General features: G+C 37.1%; 2 protein-coding genes and 2 long non-coding RNA genes across 5 annotated transcripts in view; 3 read left to right on the forward strand and 1 right to left on the reverse strand.

Annotated features, from left to right (window-relative positions):
- The window catches only part of LOC103506896 (succinate--CoA ligase [ADP/GDP-forming] subunit alpha, mitochondrial), a 12911-nt gene extending 3157 nt beyond the window's left edge, over positions 1–9754 (forward strand). Inside the window, exons 3-7 of one of the 2 annotated variants that reach the window (XM_026821890.1) lie at positions 6127–6348; positions 6591–6875; positions 8373–8507; positions 9097–9196; positions 9317–9754. In XM_026821890.1, the coding sequence (XP_026677691.1) occupies positions 6127–6348; positions 6591–6875; positions 8373–8507; positions 9097–9177 (723 nt within the window). In that variant the 3' untranslated portion in view covers positions 9178–9196; positions 9317–9754. Of the gene's footprint in view, positions 1–6126; positions 6349–6590; positions 6876–8372; positions 8508–9096; positions 9294–9316 lie in introns of those variants that run through there. The other variant, XM_008471318.3, reaches the window with a different exon arrangement.
- Positions 9755–10798: 1044 nt separating this feature from the next.
- On the reverse strand, positions 10799–17766 carry LOC103506905 (programmed cell death protein 4). The gene is given in 6 exon segments (XM_026821891.1): positions 10799–11035; positions 11689–12006; positions 12008–12130; positions 12970–13071; positions 13430–13587; positions 17365–17766. Coding segments are annotated over 6 exon segments (1182 nt in total). The 5' UTR covers positions 17624–17766; the 3' UTR covers positions 10799–10813.
- Positions 14035–14656, forward strand: LOC113466453. Its single transcript, XR_003390842.1, has 2 exons — positions 14035–14234; positions 14607–14656. It is a non-coding gene; the product is annotated as an uncharacterized LOC113466453 (long non-coding RNA).
- Positions 14757–15609, forward strand: LOC113466454. Its single transcript, XR_003390843.1, has 2 exons — positions 14757–15063; positions 15147–15609. It is a non-coding gene; the product is annotated as an uncharacterized LOC113466454 (long non-coding RNA).
- Positions 17767–18832: the final 1066 nt, after the last annotated feature.

Consider the following 18832-nt stretch of genomic DNA (forward strand, 5'->3'; position numbering starts at 1 on the left):
TAAACTTGATTAGGTGGGTACTTATCTGTTCACTTTATTAAAAAAGATTCATACTGGGCATTTAAAATTAAAAACCGGTTTAAATACAGGTAGAAGGTACAAAGAGGCATTGTAGATTTAAGTTTTTTTTTATCCCATAATCAGTCTGTCTGTCTTTTTTTTTTTTTTTGTCAATAAAACTACTAGTCAATTCGATATGATTTTACCGACGCGATGTAGGGCACTGTGTAACCTAAGTGACCTATTGATGAATTAGTTGTTTTAATATTATTTTAAGATTTACCTAACCGTAGAATTTATTTTTCTACCCAATCGAGTAATGGCCGAAATCAAATGAGTTTAAACCTGGTTTAAGTTTAACTATTGGATGAGGCAATCTGATTGGTCGATTTTAAACTTTTTAGCCAATCAGATTGATTCATTCAACAATTAAACTTAGTAAAGACTTTATACAGCGTGAACGACCTGGTATCCCAGAGTTAAAGCGCTTCAAAGAATTCCCGGAGGGACGGGCCCAGCTTGTTATTGACTATTGGAGATTTGTAAAGTTTGAGTGAGTTAGAAAAGAGAATTGCCTTCAATGGACTACTCAGTCAATGAGTTAGGTCCTAACTCACTATTATATACTGAGGATCTAACTCATTGACTGAGTAGTCCACCGAACGCAATGCTCTTCTATAACTCACTGAAACTTTAAAAATCTCTAATAAATAATCTACAAAAAGAAATAAACATGATTTCGAATAAAATAAAAGAAGAAAAAAAAGTAATCTTTTATTTATTGAATTAATCGGTAGGTATATCACAAAAATAATAAAGTTTCAATATAAATATTATACAAATAATTTGTTACTATACATCAATAGGCTAAAACTGGAGTCGGTAGAAAGTCGAGGGACAAGATTAGAAACGAAAGGGAGAAGACCAGCAAATAAGAATCTTAGAACCCTTAGAAGAAATATGTATGAACCTTAGAACCCTAACTTCCATTAAGTTGGGCCGTAATAATCCAACAGGATTGTTTTAAAATTAAAGTTAAGTCACCACTTATACTGGTTTCTCATTGTTTAGTAAGAAATATCAAGTTTTAGTGCAGGTATAGCTTTGAAAACTCACTCTAGCTATACCTGATTAGGGAGTACGATTTATCGTACGAACAGTATCGAATTTAAGGCAATTTATGGAAAAGTACACCAGTTCATCAGTGGTCACCACTTATACTGGTTTCCCATTGTTTTAATAGATTTCTTTGAGAAAAAGCCATAACTAAGTACCTATTTTTGCAAATTTCCCCTCTATTTTTCCTAATTTTACCTTCTATTTTTTGTAAATTTCCAAGCATGTGTTTATAATTGTTTTATTGTATTCAAAATATTTAGTTAATTGCATTATAGTCGAACTACTTCTCACAAAACAAGGGGAATTTTTCCTCTTAGTGTGAGAAGAGTACACTGCTTTTTTTTCCTTATCTTTTAAATACATAAATAATACTGTTATCTTTACCTATACTTTGTACTCATATTATGTATTTTATGTCAAATAAATTGTACAAATAAATTACAAATTACAAAATTACAGTTGAAATCCCCACCCACCACATGCTTTTTGTGCTTTGACGTCCTTATGGCCTGCTTTAGCCCATCTAAGAATTTTACATAGACTGAGATCCCGTCAATGTTGGGTGAAATATAACAACTGAAGATCTGGACCTCGTTGACGAGTATCCAGACAAAACCCACACCGCTACCTGTTTCAAAAACCTTCAGATTTCTGTTATACACTCTTTGCGTCCGTAAACCATCCGGCACTATCCATTAGATTTTTGTTTGGCTCACTCGTTATCAGAATATCTATAATATTTTCGTCAATTGTCTTTTCAGCTAAAACATGTGCAGGTGGGGACCTTTCCAGATTAATTTGTAGAAAACTAATTTCCATCTTGCTTTTCATTTTCCTCTCCTTCAGAGACATGTTCCATCTCCACGTCGATCACATTGTCTTCTCCGTTGGGTTTCCCCCCTCTTACTGTCTCCAGTGCTCCCCATGTTGCTTCCTGGATCTTTCTCTTATACGAAGGACATGTAAATGAACCGGTTCTGTGGCCCGCTCTGTCGCATGTGAGACAGAAACTACACAAATGCTTCAGTCCCAGGCTGAAATCGGAAAGAAATAATATATGAGTTGAATATTCTTCTTCTTCCTAGCCTTTTCCTACTTATATAAGGTCGGCGTTTCTTGTCAGTCCCTTGCAGGCAGCCCTATTGTGTACCTTGTGCCCTGTTAAATTTTTCTCATTCAAGTCTTGATTCACAAAATCTTCCCACCTTTTCTTCGGTCTACCTCGCCCTTTTCTCCCCCTCACTTCCATTCTCTCAACTCTTTTCATGTAGCTCTCATCTCTTCTTTTAACATGACCATACCACTATAATCTCCTTTTATGGATCTTCCTTGACACTTCCGTTAACACCTAAATATGTAAATAAACTCTCACCTGGTTAGGAAATGGGCGATGGTCGCCGGTCCGCCCGCGACGTCCAAACTGGTCACGGACTCCGAGTGCGAGCTCAAATCCAACGCGGCACTGCAGCCATCTCCCCGTTGCGTTGCCATGGCAGGGGTAGACAGCGCCACGGCCTGCCCCGACGGCATGATCACGGTCTCGAGAGCGAGAGGCTGCGGGGGAGAGGTTGGCGGGAGAGAGACGCTGTCACCGCCCGAGCCAGAATACTGTGCGGGAGGCGGGAGAGAGACGTTGTCACCGCATGAGGTATTGGAATACTGGGAAGGCGGCGGAACAGAGGCTGTCTCGGCGCATGAAGGGGCACCGGGGTACTGAGCCATGGCGTCCTGCAGGAGGGAACGCACGTCTTCTGCCACGGTCAGGTCCAGGGGGGTTTGACCTTCTTGATTTTTGAGGAACGGGTCGGCTCCGTGCGCTAACTGTAAGAGAGATGGACACGGGATTAAAAAAAAGACGAGTGTTGTCCAATCGTGAATTTATTTGTGTTAAAGCAGAGCCTTTTCACAACTTTTTGTGGATATTCGATTAAAGTAGCTACCTACTCAATTGTCCTTACGAGGCTGAGTGCACCCCGAAATCCAAGCACAGAGACAGAGCCGAAAAAACTTCGAACCCGGGACCTCCGTCGTGCAAGTCTAGTGTGATACCCACTCGGCCACGGAGCGGAGGTTGCCGAATACATTACTTTCCTTCCTATAGGATAAGGAAAGTAAAAATGGCCTAATGGTGAATGATATATTATATGTAAACCTTTGACACAAATACTACATACCTATGACACACATAGCAAGATCTGTCCTTATGCATGGGACAGCCTGTACCTCCTCCTATACCATACACGTATTGGTTACTTTTGGACGAGTGCTCGGCAAAATATATCCCTGCAACAGATTGGATTAAAAAAAAGACGAGTGTTTCACTGCCGTTTTTATTACGTAGCAATGAAACAACTGCTACATTACACTCATGTGGTCTGTGTTGTAGCATGCCCATCCCGCAGTATGCCTCTCATCAGATGGGCGAGAAGAGACACAATACTTCCCATTTAGGTTCTGGATCAACACGAGAACACCAGAAAGTAACCCGTTGAAATATTTGCAATCGAAAAACGAGTACAAATTTTTGTCGATGGTGGGATTCTAATGTGTCGTGTTAATGTACCATAGTACATGTTCTTCTTCTTTTTCTTTGCCTTTTCTTTTGTAAAGACAGAGTCGGCGTTTTTTTGTCAGCCTTTCAATCAGCCCTAACTAGGGTGATAATCGGGCTGACATTTGATTTTGGCCACAAATTTTATGAATGGATGCCCTTCGCACTCAACCTTTTCTATTTGTTTAGCAAGGGGAAATTCAGGCTGGTATACTCCCTGTTTCAAGTCCCCCAGCCATACTAAGCTGGTCTACTCCCTGTTTAACGTCCCCCAGCCAGACCCGAAATATTGAACGGTGCCAATGTCCTTTCAGCTGCAGTACAGTATCCAACAAGTTCCTCATGAATTGAAGGCCATCCCACCCCAGTTTCAGCTAACTCGTAAAAACACCAAATTCCTCCAAGAAACACTAAAGTTCAGTATCGTTGAGCGTGGTGTGAGGCTGGATGACTGACCATGACTGCATGCATCACCAGCTACATTTTGGGGTGCAGAATAAATAATAGAACAGGATTTAGTTTTAATACCTTGATTGATGTCTCAGTAACTTTGTGAAGGTCCATGTTAATAGAGATAGAGAAATAATATCAAAATATCATTATTATTAAACAAACAATTAAATCAAACTATTAAATATCATTATTATATCACTGATGATGCCCTCACGGGCGAAACATGTCTAAGGTAGAAATTAAACCGTACTTGTGAAGTGTAAAAGTTATTTCTCTATCTCTATCTTAAGGATTTAGTTTGTTAACTCATTTTAATTGAAAAAAAAGAAGAAAAATATTAGACATTTAAATTTCCTCTGGTACCATAAATAAAAATCTATCCTATAGTAACGTCTTGAGAGGCATTATTTAGCCTCTCTCAAAAGAAGTGCCTTGTAAGGGCTAGGTAACAGGTTCGATTTCTGCCCGAGCGAACTTGCCCATAAACAGATAAAAAGCCGGCTGATGGCTTTATAGCATCTTGCCCTCTTTCTCTCTTCGCTTTTCGGGACAGTAAAACCTTCTCTGTTAAGAGTTCTGTCTATCAAGTGCAAACAGAAAGTTTTATATAAATACAAGTTAGTAGGAAATAAGTTTTCAACTGGATATACCTAATTTTCTTAATGTATTTTAGCCTCCAAATCATACCTATACAAACATCAGTTTTTCCCTTGGCAGCAGCTTCATGGAGAGGAGTAAAGTTCCAATTATCCCTTGTATTTGGGTTAGCATCTGCTTCTAACAGCAAGCGTACAACATCTGCATGACCAAATGAGCAGGCATTGTGTAACGGATGTAAACCTCCATCATCTCTGGCATGAATAGAAGCTCCTGATGCTAATAAGTATTCTACCACATCCTTTCTTCCATAACCTGTTAAGAGCAAAAGATAAGTTTACAATGATTATGAATTACTCAGGTTCTAACTTTTTTCCATTGCTAAATAAATACTGACAGCATTGATTTTCAAAGTTTTTGGAATAACTGGTAATCATGCAGAAGTCACGTCCGTGGAAAAGAAAAGCTCCTTTTTGTTTATTTCCCAAACCCTATAATAACACCAATCACTGCTCTAATTGTGAAAACTCCTTCTTGCAGTTAACCTAACCCTATAATAACACTGGTCACTGCTTGTTTGTGCCAGTTCCTTTGGTAGCAATATTCCATGGATGTGACTTCTGCACAGTCCTAACTTTTTTCCATTGCTAAATAAGTACTGACAGCATTGATTTTCAAAGTTTTTGGAATTAATGGTGATCATGCAGAAGTCACGTCTGTGGAAAAGATAAGCTCCTTTTTGTTTATTTCCCAAACCCTATAATAACACTAATCACCGCTCTAATTGTGAAAACTCCTTCTTGCGGTTAACCTAACCCTATAATGACACTGGTCACTGCTTGTTTGTGCCAGTTCCTTTGGTAGCAATATTCCATGGATGTGACTTCTGCACAAGTATCAAATTAATTTACCTCTCCTAACTTTTTTCCATTGCTAAATAAGTACTGACAGCATTGATTTTCAAAGTTTTTGGAATTAATGGTGATCATGTGATCATGCAGAAGTCACGTCCGTGGAAAAGAAAAGCTCCTTTTTGTTTATTTCCCAAACCCTATAATAACACTAATCACCGCTCTAATTGTGAAAACTCCTTCTTGCGGTTAACCTAACCCTATAATAACACTGGTCACTGCTTGTTTGTGCCAGTTCCTTTGGTAGCAATATTCCATGGATGTGACTTCTGCACAGTCTATAATATGAGAGGTCCTTGTGTTTGTTTTCAAATATCAAATCAGAATAATATTCAAATATCCCAGATTCAAATATCAGAATCAGAATAATAAAAAAAAAAATGGTAAAAAAAAGTTAACCTAAAAAAAAAATGGTAGGTATCCAGTAGGTACAATTTTTTTGTAGGATTAAATGTCACATGCCTAGTTATTTGAGTGAATTATTTATTTGTTCAGGCTAGGGATGCCACAGGTGCTGAAGCTACCGTCATCTATGTGCCACCTCCTGGTGCTGCAAAGGCTATTCATGAAGCTCTTGATGCTGAAATGCCCCTCATTGTATGCATCACCGAGGGCATTCCTCAACTGGACATGGTCAAAGTGAAGCATAGACTCATCAGACAGAGCAAGTCCCGTCTCATTGGGCCCAACTGTCCAGGAATTATTGCACCTGAACAGGTCAGTATTTTTTTTTTTTACCAAGATATTTTTTCCTTTAGTCCTTAGGTAATAATTCAGAGGGATAACATGCCCATCAAATTCTTATTTGAAACCTTGATTAGACTACTGGTGTAAAGGAACTTCTCAGTCCTATCTAAAGAAGCAATATTTCTATGCTATTATCTTTTATTCTCTGTTACATATTAGCCTACAGAACTGATATCTAATCTGGTTCTAATGATAACAATATATGTTTTCAGTGCAAGATTGGTATTATGCCAGGTCACATCCATCAACGTGGTTGTGTTGGTGTTGTGTCCCGTTCTGGAACTCTGACCTACGAAGCTGTACACCAAACAACACAAGTGGGTCTTGGTCAAACCCTGTGTGTTGGTATTGGAGGTGATCCGTTCAACGGAACCAACTTCATTGATTGTTTAGAAGTGTTCTTGAAGGATCCCGAGACCAAGGGAATAATTTTGATTGGAGAAATTGGAGGAGTGGATGAGGAAAATGCAGCTGAATATTTGATCAAACATAACTCTGATTAGATAATAGAAACCATACTGCAAACCAAAAACTCAAGACTTTATGGAAAAGACAGTTGGACATCTGTTTTACCAAGTGTAACTTCTAAAAAATAATTCATAAAATACTGTTGAATACGAGAATCCTATGTACCCTGAATAAAATAATACATCATATACCTACACAGGATAGAGTAAATTTAAGGTGGAAAGAAAGTGTCCATTATTTACAAATTTTAATCAACATTCCTGTTCAATTAATAAATAAAATTGTCAACTCACTGCCAACACTACAAATCTCATGATCTCTTCAATCTCTTACAATAGTCAGCACCTAACTCTTCTTACATTTACTTGTCAACTCACTGCCAACACTACAAATCTCATGATCTCTTCAATCTCTTACAATAGTCAGCACCTAACTCTTCTTACATTTACTAATAACTCTGTAAGTATGAGGTTATATCTAACACTTGAGATGCAAGCTATCCCTATATGAATTTAAGTCCCAGGAGTACATATAAGAGAAATCAGGGAAAATCTTTGCTAATAAAAGACAAATTTCTGAGAAAAACTTTACTGATAACAAAATGAGTAGGTACTTGAATAAGGTGCTGCATTGATAAGAAAATGGTGTGTTTATATATTTAGTAAAGGTGTTCAAAGATGTTTTGGGTTCATTGTATAAACAAGTACTGTTTGGGAGATAAGGAATTAAAAAATCTGTGCAGTTGGAATTTTTCCAAGTTTGAATAGGTACATTGACTTCCGTGTAGTTAACATAACATTCTGTTCAAAGTTTCAAATGGATGCCCTAATCAAAATCAGCCAGTTACTATTGGGACTCTTGAGGCAAATTGATAGAGAAATCTGTGCAGTTGGAATTTTTCCAAGTTTGAATAGGAACATTGACTTCCGTGTAGTTAACATAACATAACATTCTGTTCAAAGTTTCAAATGGATGCCCTAATCAAAATCAGCCAGTTACTATTGGGACTCTTGAGGCAAATTGATAGATGTCTAGAAAATACCCCTCTAGGGCTCTAGGTATCTTATATTATAAGAACAAGATCCATTCACATTTCACACACTGATCACTCTATCTCCAGAACCACAACACCTAGAAAGCTGAAATTTCTCCATGATGTCCTGATGCGTTTCCTAAAGAGGAACAACTTCCTAAAAGAACTCTAGGTCACCTATTTATTTGCCGCAAATGGCCTATGTAGCTAAATTGTGTAAAAATAAAATAAATAAAAATAACTGTGCAGCTAATAGGGAGCGCGCAGCGCGACCGTATTTTTTATTATTTTCTACAAGTTCGGCCATGCCTCGGGATGAACTAGCGGGATTCCGGAGCGAAGCGACGGAATTCAGCTAGTAATAATATAAAGACATATGTCACATTTGCTGTTTATTTTGCAGGGTCCTAATGCCAAGCCTGTGGTGTCGTTCATCGCTGGAATAACTATAATAATATAAAGACATATGTCACATTTGCTGTTTATTTTGCAGGGTCCTAATGCCAAGCCTGTGGTGTCGTTCATCGCTGGAATAACTGCTCCCCCCGGTAGACGGATGGGGCATGCTGGTGCCATTATTTCTGGAGGAAAGGGAGGCGCCCAGGACAAGATTGATGCTCTGGAGAAGGTAAACTACACTTTGTCAGATTTTTTAATGTAGGTACAAAGGAAAATCCCGTGAAAAAAAAAAACAAACAAACAAACAAACCTATTTTTATTCATGTTAAACTTGTAGCGCGCAAACAAATATCATCTCAATTATGTCATCACTACTGGGATTCTAACCACGGTCTAGTCGGTCCTTTTTTACCTACCATTCAATTTTAGTCGGTCCTTTTTTATCTACCATTCAATATTAGTCGGTCCTTTTTTATCTACCATTCAGTATTAGTCTTTTTTTTTACCTACCTTTCAATATTAGTTGGTCCTTTTTTATCTACCATTCAATATTAGTCGGTCCTTTTTTTTTACCTACCTTTCAATATTAGTTGGTCCTTTTTTATCTACCATTCAATATTAGTCGGTCCTTTTTTTTACCACCTACCTTTCAATATTAGTTGGTCCTTTTTTATCTACCATTCAATATTAGTCGGTCCTTTTTTTTACCTACCTTTCAATATTAGTTGGTCCTTTTTTACCTACCACTCAATATTAGCCTTTGAAATGTTAACAACTTATGCTAATACATTCTCTAAAATTTTCTTTATTCATTTCAGGCTGGAGTAATTGTTACCAGAAGTCCCGCACAGATGGGCAATGAACTGCTGAAGGAAATGAAGAGACTGAATCTTCACTGAGATTCTATGTCTTGTTATGATAGATAAATTAATCATGAATAGTTTAGAACACGTTTTATATTGTTTGCCCTGTGATGAATTGCATGCATCTACCAGGAAATGAATCAGCCCCTACCCTATCTCCCTTGGAAGAAAAATAGATAGATAAATTAATCATGAATAGTTTAGAACGCGTTTTATATTGTTTGCCCTGTGATGAATTGGATGCATCTACCAGGAAATGAATCAGCCCCTACCCTATCTCCCTGGGAAGAAAAATAAAAGATTGAAAGGCTACAAAATATGGAGTGTTGTTTGTCCTAGGATGGAAAGTTATTTTAATTTTGAAAATCTCGCGGAGGAAAAATGAAAATGGATTGTCCATGACTATAAAGTGTTCCCTAAAAATGAGTTTCACCCTCTACCTACATTTGTTAAAATTTTGAATGACGAGAATCCACGTATATTAGCTCGTGTCAATATTAAATTTAAGTACCCGTTATAGTTATAAGGTCTATGTGTAACCCCACAGGGGTAAAACCTATTAACTTGCTATTTAATAAAAATATTTATTTCAAATTATTGCTCCATTTCCCACTAGTCTTGTTTTAGAGACAAATTTTCGGTTCAAAGAAGAAAATTGTGTCTTGAAATTTTCTTTTGTGATCAAAGATCCTATTTAATAAAAATATTTATTTCAAATTATTGTTCCATTTCCCACTAGTCTTGTTTTAGAGACAAATTTTCGGTTCAAAGAAGAAAATTGTGTCTTGAAATTTTCTTTTGTGATCAAAGATTTTTCTCTCCTTTTTCTGATCCAACACTAAACTTGCTCGCTTTCATTTCAAAAATCGTTCATATTTATTCTGAGTAAGCTTTGAGAGCGCCTTATTGGATCATTTACGTACTCATTTTTTATTTAATAAGCTTTGTTAAATCTAGGTTCTAAGTTACCCACTTTCTTTCTCTCTCACACTCACACCTATTGAATAAAATCACATCTGTTTCATTATTATTTAACTGTGGTAGTACTCATTTTTTATTTAATAAGCTTTGTTAAATTTAGGTTCTAAGTTACCCACTTTCTTTCTCTCTCACACTCACACCTATTGAATAAAATCACATCTGTTTCATTATTATTTAACTGTGGTCTCTTTTGTTTCACAACTTATTGATAGATATGTACAATTGTACATGGGTCTTTTTTGGGGAGGTTTCATAGAGGGGACTGTAACAACCGAAGTCTTGTTGTCCCGGAATAGAAGAAAGCCAGACGTTCTTAGAACGCACACATGACATGAGAAAGCCAGCCGTTCTGAGAACAAACCTTAGCTGTTTAGAAGGAAAGTCCGCCCCGGGCGGGAATCGGACTCGCGATCTAGCGCTTTACAAGGCATGCAACCCTCCAACCTAGGCTGGCTATTATCGCATTTTAAGCAAACAATAACTAAATTGTCAAGTTAAAACTGGGACTTAACTTGTGCATGGAAGAGGGAACTGTAACTCCCGAAAGCGAAGAGAGAAGGAAGACGGGATAGGAGAAAGCCAGCTATTCCGAGAACGAAAATCCGCTCCGGGCGGGGAGCGATTTAGCGCTTACAAGGCAGACGCACTACCTTCCAAGCGAACTAGGCTGGCTTGTGCGTACAAAAATATACTAGAGTAGGCACCTCCCTAGGTGTGATTGAACAAATCGCTCCAGGACGGTCTGAGCGAGAGGCACGTCCAGAACTATGTCGTTCATGTCGTCAAACACGCGCTGGAAGCCGCGCTCCATAGCTTCCGGAGTGACTATGACCGCAGCTGACAGCGAGGAGAGAAGCTTGAGAATAGCCGCCTCCACAGACGGGTTGATGGCTTCGAGAGTGGCCACGATTGCCTACGAAAAGACAAGGGAAAATGATGTATTAAACATTTCATTCGCGAATGACCTTTTTATCCTTTTTATTTCATTTTATCTCCTTCCTTTTCTCTGCCTTTCCCATGTACATACAGGGTCGGCGTTTTTCGTCAGCCTCTCAATCAGCCCCAACTCTTTGGGCTGACATACAATTTTGGCAACAAAATTTTACAAGTGGATGCCCTTCGTACTCAACCTTTGCTATTCTCTAGCTAGGGAAATTTCAGGTTGGTATGTGCTCCCTGTTTAATGTTCCCCAGACAGACTTTTAAATTTCATTTTATCGTATGGCCAATAATCATGTATGAACACAATTTTTAATGCTGCAGTCTATATCTCAAGTCATAGGTACATGAGTATAAAGATACTGATTCCAGAGGAACCATGCACTCTAGAGGACCTGCAAACGGCAAGCACCCAAGGAGTTTCCATGGCCTCAAACTGGAGACATAAGATCTGACAATATGGTGATCCGGACATGGAAAGTAAGTAGATTCAGAAGGAAATGGGTGATGCTACAATTGCTACACCATAAGGTGGGAGTTTCAACTACAACTTAATCATTCAGTAAGACCACCTCTAACATAGATCCTCATCCCTCGTTGACGAGTATTTATGCTCGTCGTCCTTACCTCATATACAAGCTCATGATGGAAGTGAGGCACCTCCAGTTCCAACAGACACCTGGTGGCTTCCGGCAGATCTCCGGAGCTCAGATACTCCTGGAGGAGAAGGTGCATTTGACGCACCAGGGATTTGACGGGCCGGAGACCCCCACCAATGCCCCACACATTGTCCAGTCTTAGCAATCCGTGCTCTGGATCTGGGACCCAATGGGGCCTCTGAGGGCTAAATGGGGGCTTTTTTTTTCTGACATGAATCACACTCTTCACCTAATGTTTACCTACTCTAATTCATGCTACATTAGTTTTCAGTCCTAAAATAATAAAACATACCAGCAGCAATGTCTTTCTGCTTGATGAGACGTCCATAGAGATCAGAAATTAAAACTGAGGTCATTTCACGATGAGAAGGCTTGTGATCAAGAGCTAATTCAATGGCAATTTGAGTGATCTGAAATAAAAATGAAAAATTCCCAAATTATTGCATTTTGTAAAGTTTTTGAAGGCATGTAAAAAAAAAAGCTTTTTTCAACTTGTAAAATGAATCAAGGATTCCAGAAACCACTTTCGTTAGCAAAAAGCACCTATAGTGCATACTTAAAAAGCTTTTTTCAACTTGTAAAATGAATCAAGGATTCCAGAAACCACTTTCGTTAGCAAAAAGCACCTATAGTGCATACTTACCTTGGGAGCTGGAAGTTGGTGGTCCAAGTTCAAAAGTCAAAATGTCATAAAATTTATTGAGATGTGTTAAGAATAGAATGACATTTGTGAGAAGATTTCAAGTAAGTAAACCTACTTTTTTTGGGAGGATATTTTAAAGTATACTTTTTTAACTTATAACTTACCAGATGTTTCTTGGTAAGAATTTCCAGCTCTTCAAGGGATAGAGCAGCTTCTTCTGAGTCACCATGCTCATAGTATTCAAGCACAATAGACTCTATGGATTTCTGAAAACATAAAAATACCAACATAATTATCATCTAAACTAAATATTTATTTCATAAGAAGACCTACTAATGACTCCTTCAGGGTTGTGTATGTATCAGTAACTTATAAGGCTGGTCCCATAATAAAAAAAAATGTAGGTATTTTTATTATTATTATTTTTCCCTAGAGGAACAGTAGCACTGGGCCTTACATATATCAAAATTGATCAAGTTCAAATGTCAAAATGTCATAAAATTTATTGAGATGTGTTAAGAATAGAATGACATTTGTGAGAAGATTTCAAGTAATTAAACCTACTTTTTTGGGGAGGATATTTTAAAGTATACTTTTTTAACTTACCAGATGTTTCTTGGTAAGAATTTCCAGCTCTTCAAGGGATAGAGCAGCTTCCTCTGAGTCACCATGCTCATAGTATTCAAGCACAATAGACTCTATGGATTTCTGAAAACATAAAAATACCAACATAATTATCATCCAAACTAAATATTTATTTCATAAGAAGACCTACTAGTGATTCCTTCAGGGTTGTGTATGTATCAGTAACTTATAAGGCTGGTCCCATATTAAAAAAATGTAGGTATTTTTATTATTATTATTTTTCCCTAGAGGAACAGTAGCACTGGGTCTTACATATATCAAAATTGAAGAGAGAAGGACAGGTTCCAAGAGCAACTCTAATCTGATTAGGATAAAATTTGCTAGGGGCAGGAATAAAATCCACAACCTAGCAATTACAAAGCAGGCATGCTAGCTTCCAAGACAATAACTAGCAATAGTTTATCAATATTTTCATGATTACCTTGAGCTCCTCATCTGAAGGTTCATGGATAATAGGTTCCAATACAATGTCCTCGTTTTCCAAAGAGTCCGAGTCATAGTTGGGGTCATTTTTGTCAATGGCTTCTTCTACAATTTCAGAGCCTGGTTTACCCCAAACTCCTTTCCCTCCAGCTCCACCTGGAGGAAAAAAAATGGGAAATATTAAATTAATTCATTAGGTACCTACTAGCTGTTTTGGACCTCTTGGATAAGCAACTATGACATGGTTATAAAGGAAATGCAGTTTGTGATTTGCCATTTTCTAGATCATGAATGGTTTGTCAGTATCTACAAACATACCTAATAACTTAAAATTTTATTACCATAGATGTACAATGTACATAGAATAAAAAGATAACAAACTTTTGTCCCATATGGGAACTGTGTCATTTTGTAATAGGTAATTGAATGGGCCTTAAGGATATAATATTAAGCTAACATTATTTTATACTAAAAGTAAATGTAATCCAACTTACCTTGTAGCTATCTCTGCATCACTCTCAAATTCATTCTTTAGAAGTCCTCCAGGAAAATTATCTTCTAAAGTTGTCAATATTTCATCGGGATCATCAATAGCATCTAAATTCCTAATCATAGTGTTATAATTTTTCATTACATTCTAAGATGGTTATTTTCAGAATGTGATAGGACAAGACTGGCAACCTTCTGTTCAAAGTTCAGAGTACTTACCAGGACCTAGTTATATCAATGAGAATCACAACCATGTGCCACACTTCCCAACATCTAATTGGTCTCAGTCCAGTAGTAATGGTTTGAATCAACAGGTATGTACCTATAAGTATATTTTATGTACTTTTTTTTAATTTTGAGAATTTTTGATTTTTCAAACAGGACAGAAGAAAAATGCAATAGGTACCTATACTTAACAGTTAGCTCACCCTTAATTTTGAGAATTTTTGATTTTTCAAACAGGACAGAAGAAAAATGCAATAGGTACCTATACTTAACAGTTAGCTCACCCTGTATTGTGACAACCTTGAGAGGACAATAAATTGAGTAGGAGTTGGTTGAAATCCCAGCAAAAAAGGCAAAGTGCCTCAAATTTAATGCTCTGATAAATATATATAATTATATACTTTCCTTCCTGTATGATAAGGAAAGTAAAAATCTATGTGTGACTTTGTTTTATTTTTCAGAATGATCATCATCAAGTTCATAGTAATTTCATAGATGCTCCTCCACCTCCAAACTTGAATCCTTCACATGAACAAAACTGGAACAATGCCTCCAACACACATGCCAGTTGGGTTAGCAGCCTCAAATATAACCATGATAATATGCCATCATCAAGTTCATAGTAATTTCATAGATGCTCCTCCACCTCCAAACTCGAATCCTTCACATGAACAAAACTGGAACAATGCCTCCAACACACATGCCAGTTGGGTTAGCAGCCTCAAATATAACCATGATAATATGGATAGTGAATATTATGTCAACAATAGGCTTCTATTCAACTTGTATGTAGAGAGAATAAGTAGGACAGGGCAACAGCCAGCCAACCCTTACTGAACTGATGTTAACTACAAGTCTGATCAAACACATTAGAGAGTGTAAAACAAAATCTTTCTACTAGTTTTTGTTTGTATCAAGGTAACAAGCATTTAGAAATATTGAAGTGCTGTGAAGATCCATTTTATGTTAGGTCACAATTTTAAAATACTTTCCTTATCAAGGTAACAAGCATTTAGAAATATTGAAGTGCTGTGAAGATCCATTTTATGTTAGGTCACAATTTTAAAATACTTTCCTTCTCCTGTATTTTACCTCCACAGTAGGTTACACTTATCAAAACGGCCATCACCCAAGTTCATTTTTACTAATGATATAAAACATTTTTTGCTTTTAAAAAGATCTCAATTTTTGCTTCCTCTGTGAATTTTTATAATTACTATGTTATTATTACTTAAGATTTTAATATTTTTATAAATTATTATCAAGTATTTTTGTATGAACTATTGGTTCAGTGACTTGTAGGCATGGGTCCAATTGGTCCTTTCTGTTTCAGAGTTGTCATGTAACAAGACATTCAGAATAGTAAATGCTAAATAACCATACCTAATAACTAGTTGTTCAGTGAACTCTAGGACTCGAGAGTGTCAAACACAGTCAAACAGAGACTCTGCTATAAAATGAAAATTCCTTGCCAACTTTTCTGAAAACCATAAATTGCCTTTTGTTTAGGAGATCTGGTAAAACAAATTGTTCCATGAGCTGAACATTTTGGCCGTTGTTCAGTGAACTCTAGGACTCGAGAGTGTTAAACGGAGACTCTTTGCTATAAAATGAAAATCCCTTGCCAACTTTTCTGAAAACCATAAATTGCCTTTTGTTTAGGAGATCTGGTAAAACAAATTGTTCCATGAGCTGAACATTTTGGCCATAACTAGTTGTTCAGTGAACTCTAGGACTCGAGAGTGTCAAACGGAGACTCTTTGCTATAAAATGAAAATTCCTTGCCAACTTTTCTGAAAACCATAAATTGCCTTTTGTTTATGAGATCTGGTAAAACAAATTGTTCCATGAGCTGAACATTTTGGCCCAATTTCATCAAAATTGGACAGATCATTCCAGAGCTATGGTGAAATGACAGATAAACACAGAAAATGCAAAGTTTCTTTGTTACCATCGAAGTCATATATAACAAAATAGAACTTTGTATTATTTTAGTTTTGTGGAAATCACGATTAACTCATTCTTTTACTTTCTGTAAAAATATTTTTATTTATTTATTCATTGTCAATATTTGTTTTGAAAGAAAATGAAAACTTTTTATTTGTTAAAATACATAATTATAATAATGAATCTATACGTTTTTAATCGTCTATTACCTTTAATTTCAGATTACCTGATTTTTTGTTTTGTTAACTCATTCTTTTACTTTCTGTAAAAATATTTTTCATTGTCAATATTTGTTTTGAAAGAAAATGAAAACTTTTGTTAAAATACATAATTATAATAATGAATCTATACGTTTTTAATCGTCTATTACCTTTAATTTCAGATTACCTGATTTTTTGTTTTCCTCTGAATAAGCCAAAATATAAAACCATATCTTCCATAAATACAGTATGTCCCAGGAGTCCTTGCAAGTAACCTCTTTACATAATCTATCGTTAGGTGGTAGTAAACTCAGTAGAAATTTAAGCTTCCTAGCTTAAACCATGTCTGAGTTACAAAAAAAGTCCCATTTTTCGCGCCACTTTGTATACTCGTACACAATTATCTTACAAACAGATCCAGTGAAAATTTCCCTCAGCCGATATAATACTGAGGTTTTCTAATATTGATTCCATATTCTGCCAGGGCCGGGGCCATGGGAAATATTAAATTAATTCATTAGGTACCTACTAGCTCTTTTGGACCTCTTGGATAAGCAACTATGACATGGTTATAAAGGAAATGCAGTTTGTGATTTGCCATTTTCTAGATCATGAATGGTTTGTTATTTGCAATGAAGTTCAAGACATATTCCAAACACCAACACTGCCAGTAAACATGCCCAGGACCTCTGGTGTGATACCTACTGATACTCACTTGACCACCAAGGCTACCACTGGTTGATATTTATACCATCGTAATTCTAGTTAGATAATGTGATACCTACTGATACTCACTTGACCACCAAGGCTACCACTGGTTGATATTTATACCATCGTAACTCTAGTTAGATACATCATACATACCCTTCTTAGGAAGTCCTCTGTTATGTCCATTCCTAGGGCGACGAGTATTTTTCCAACTCCGAGCGAAGACATATTCCAAACACCAACACTGCCAGTAAACATGCCCAAGACCTCTGGTGTGATACCTACTGATACTCACTTGACCACCAAGGCTACCACTGGTTGATATTTATACCATCGTAATTCTAGTTAGATACATCATACATACCCTTCTTAGGAAGTCCTCTGTTATGTCCATTCCTAGGGCGACGAGTATTTTTCCAACTCCGAGCTACATTGACTACATTAGAACCATTGGCAACACCTTCCTTGGAACCCTGCTTGATCAATCTCTTGGCCTTCTTCTTGACCCTCTGGTCAATAGCAATGTCCCCTGCAGACTTGAAATGATCAGAATCTGCTGCTAGAGCACCATTGGCCAATTTGTCCTCCACACTTGTACCCTGAGCTTCAAATTCTTGCTCCATGACAAGAGAACTTATAGGCTGGACCTAGTGACGAGGAAAACTTGTACACAAGGCTCACAGCTATAATATTGAAAAAGAGCTGTCTATTTAAGATCGTAGAGCACCAAACAAAATAAACTGGAGCACACAGCGAGGTCACTGACCAGCAGCTATAATATTGAAAAAGAGCTGTCTATTTTAGATCGTAGAGCACCAAACAAAATAAACTGGAGCACACAGCGAGGTCACTGACCAGAATATACCGCGTGTTCAGTCGATGAAGAAATCAGAGAATTATCTAGAACCAATGATAATGGTTGTCCGATCTTTTTACTGTCACACTTCACAACACCAAAGGTGTGTTTGGCTGGAATATAGTCACTGTTAAGGTCAGGAAAGTCAGGATAAAGCTCAAAATAGAGTTTGAAAGGATTAGCACGCAAAACTATACGGAAGAAGAATAATAAACTTGAATTGAATTTGATATTTTGATACGCAAATACGTTAATCGCTGATACGCAAAAACTGAAGCTGAACGAAAATGCTGGGCTGGAAGAGGAACAGCTGATAGAAAAACTAGTGTTGCCAGATGAATATTCCCCTCCCCTCTCTTGATAACACTCAAAAAACCTCCTGTGGATTCAGCGTTTTTTTTTTTTTTTCTCACAGATTTTTAGAAATCTAGAGGTACTAGGTATTTTTTCCAAAGTTCCTTGTGCCAGCCTACTTAGCTTAGTTGGTAGTGCGTCTGCCTTGTAAGCGCTAGGCCGCGGGTTCGATTCCCGCTCGGGGCGGATTTTATCCTGATGGGATAATGTTCGTTCCTTTTGATTGATAAAAAAAACCTCTGAATCTGGCAACACTGGATAAAACAGCTGTTTAGTATAATGAACAGCTGACGACCAACAAAAAACAAAAGCTCTACTGCTTAAGCCTGCTCTACTTTCATTTTCATACTTTGGCTTTGATTATTGAACTTTGCATTTGCAAGTTTGCAACTTTGAGAATTTGAGAAATCCTTGCAGTAGGCTGGAGAGTTGGAGATTAAAAATTAAAATTACAGAAATAAGATTACCCCAAGTAGAAATTGATGTTGAGTTGCTTGCTAGGAATTTGTTGTTTTATGACTGTAATGTGACCATCAAGAAGGGGTCTTTTCATGAACTAATCAAAAAAACCAAAGTTCCTTCAAATCACTGAAAACACTTTTTTTTCAAAGAATCTGGATTC

The sequence above is a fragment of the Diaphorina citri genome, unplaced genomic scaffold, assembly GCF_000475195.1.
Source record: "Diaphorina citri unplaced genomic scaffold, Diaci psyllid genome assembly version 1.1 scaffold271, whole genome shotgun sequence".
Taxonomy (NCBI): Eukaryota; Metazoa; Arthropoda; class Insecta; order Hemiptera; family Psyllidae; genus Diaphorina; species Diaphorina citri.